Source organism: Echinops telfairi, unplaced genomic scaffold (genome assembly GCF_000313985.2).
Source record: "Echinops telfairi isolate 266 unplaced genomic scaffold, ASM31398v2 ScPeMD7_3533;HRSCAF=4204_0, whole genome shotgun sequence".
NCBI classification, from domain to species: Eukaryota; Metazoa; Chordata; class Mammalia; order Afrosoricida; family Tenrecidae; genus Echinops; species Echinops telfairi.
The window spans coordinates 39744681-39747532 of record NW_022107431.1 but is presented as its reverse complement, the minus strand read 5'-3'; the positions used below and the strand labels follow the sequence as shown (position 1 = coordinate 39747532).

Genomic DNA, 2852 nt, shown 5'->3' with positions numbered 1-2852 from the left:
CATTTCTATTACCAACTTCTTATTTTCCAACTACGTATTGTTTCCAACTTTTGCATTCCAATTACCAATAACAACTATCCATGCATCTTGATTGCAGGTTTGATCAATTTCTGGCTGTAGCCTACATCAACAAGTCTGGATGGGGAAGGCTAACACTTCAATATTTAAGCTTCCCATAGGAAGCTGTCCCTACCAAAGTGGCCCTAGGCTGCAGTCCTCTGATAAATTGGCTTCTTCAGATCCAGATCCCTGTCAATGACTGCAGAGCAGAGGCCAAAATTCTTCACAATATTTAATAGCTCTCTGAGAGGTGCCATAATGGAAAACGGAGATCGACGAGGGGTGAGAAACTCCAATGGCATAAGAGACCTGCACAAGAACCCTTCTGCAACAGACCTCCTTTAACAAGGGAGTTTGCCACCCAAGGGGCAGCATGAGCAGCTGAGCGGTCCACCTTGGTATAATGCTTTCCTGAAAAGGCGCAGCCTCCGTGAGCTCCCCAGCCTCCATAACTGTCCACAATGCTCTTCTGGCCAGTCAAGCCAGCATGACCCTTAGGCCTACCAATAACAAATCTGCCACTAGGCTGTGGGTGGTAGATTGTGTCCTCATCACGATACTTTGCAGGGGCAATGGCTTTCGGGACTTTCTCCTTCAGGGCATCCCTCATCTCAGCAAGAGAAACATCTTCACCAAGCTTAATGGATATAGCAATTGTGTGCACTGTGAGGGGACCCACAGCACCTCGATCCTGCATATACAGCACAGTCACTTGAGTTTAGATTCTGGGCGTAACCAAGGTAAAGTGCCATTGTGACACTGTTCAGCAAATTTAGCACTGAGCTTGTGTGCTCAGACAATGATTAAAGGCATACCATACATTCTTCAGTTTGGTCAGTGGCATTACCAAACATCAAGCCCTGGTCTCCTGCACGAACCTCCTCATTCTGGTCAAGGTGAACACCTTGAGCGATAGCTGGTGATTGTTGCTCCGATGCTACCAGAACATTACAAGTCTTGTAGTCAAATCCTTTGGAAGAATCATCATAGCCAATGTGTTTAATGGTTTCATGAACTACTTTCTGGTAGTCCACAGCAGCTTTGGATATAAATTCCCCAGCAAGAAAAATCCTTCCAGTTTTAGTAATAGTTTCACAAGCCACTTTGGCATCAGATGGGTCCTACGAAAGGTGGACATCAAAGACAGCATCATTGATCTGGGTCACAAATCTTATCTGGGTGCCCTCCTCGTGGAAGCCCTTGAACTACCATGGTGAGGTGGTGGTGAGTGAAGGTGGAGCGGAAGAAAAAGGGCAGTGGCGAGGCAGTCGGCTGGGGAGGCAGGCTTCCACAGGACTCTCTACGATGGTGCGGACCGAACCTAAAATCCATACTTTTAAAAATAAAAAAATCCATAACTAAGATTTTATTAACTGTTTTACAGTTTTTGAGTGCTTTCAAATACTCAATGTATTTTATATAATTTTCAATTTGGAATGTATTAATAGGCATGATGGAGATTGTTACCAAGGGTGGTAATTGTAACTTGTTTTAATCATGATTACAGTCAATCAGGATAATAGAAATATTTTAATGGCTTATTGATTTATTGTCTTTCTTAGATGAAAACTTTTCAGTTCCTCATAATAAAAGGGGAGTTCTTGGAATGGTCAACAAAGGTCGTCACAGTAATGGATCACAATTCTATATCACACTACAATCAGCTCCCTATCTAGATAGAAGATATGTGGCCTTTGGGTATGTACAGTGTCTGTCTAATATTTATACATGTAAAAAATATGGTTCAAAATACTTGGATAAGTATACACATAGTCTATGGGTAACTGAAGATCGAATTTAAATGCAAAAGAAATATATAGACGAAAATGATATTTTAAAATTTTAGAAGTAGACATTTCATAAGTTTGGTATGTTACATTGTTATTTTTATTAGGTGACATTGATTTGGTTATTGATCTACAAAGAACACAAAACACCACGTAAGCCCAGCCATTATAATGTTACCTCTAGGCATCTATTCTTTTGTTCGTTCAACTATCCATCTTTAACTTGAAGGATATTATCAATTTCTAAACACACTGTGATGCACTTAATAATACAGATTTAGATGCAGAGGTAAGGAAATGTGGTCATTTACATAATTGCCCATGAACATCATGACTAGATGAATGGAAAGTATGTTGTAAATGACTTTTTACTGACCAATTTTAAATAAGGAAACATCTCAGATCGTAACTATTATCGTATTTGGGGAAAAGTGACCGCAGATCCTTATAGGATGGCCTTGGGTGGGAAGGACACTTGTTCACACATAACCATCCTCTTGAGTCTCATTAGTAAGTACTGTCACCACCACACTAGCCTCAGGGAGGCACTGTGCCTCCTTTTATTGTCCCAGCCCAAGTGTGATCTCCGAAGCGCAGCAGAGGCTGGGCTGGAACCTCACAGGTCAGAAGGGATGATGCAGAAAGGGTAAAAGCATAATAGACAGATAACCACAAAAGGGTACTCTTCCGGGGATCTTTCTTGCTCAGCTGTAAGGTTGCCTCTAGAGGTAGACGCTTTCTCCAAGCACCTCTGAGTTTATTAGAGCTTCCAGAAGCCCACACTGCAGACGACCCAGGGAGAAATGGATGTTTCATCTTCCATCTGATAGAGGCCTCTCCTTCCAGAGCTCTAATTTCTGGTACCCTGCCTCTCCTACAAGGGAGACTACCGACCATTGAGCTTGGCCTTGCTCCATAGTCTGAGGGAAAGAGTATCAGTATAGGTCTGCAAGACCCCTATTTGTGGAAGAAGTATGTAGATGCATGAGAGGAGAGCATGTGCTA

At 42.2% G+C, this 2852-nt stretch overlaps 1 protein-coding gene across 4 annotated transcripts in view; it reads left to right on the top strand.

Annotated features, from left to right (window-relative positions):
- Window positions 1-2852, top strand: part of PPIL6 (peptidylprolyl isomerase like 6) — a 40629-nt gene that overhangs the window by 34242 nt on the left and 3535 nt on the right. For 2 of the 4 annotated variants that reach the window (XM_045294453.1, XM_013004469.2), the window contains one exon: window positions 1623-1758. The exons of 1 other annotated variant lie outside the window; for it this stretch is intronic. In XM_045294453.1, the coding sequence (XP_045150388.1) occupies window positions 1623-1758 (136 nt within the window). Of the gene's footprint in view, window positions 1-97; window positions 882-1622; window positions 1759-2852 lie in introns of those variants that run through there. One more of the 4 variants, XM_045294454.1, reaches the window with a different exon arrangement.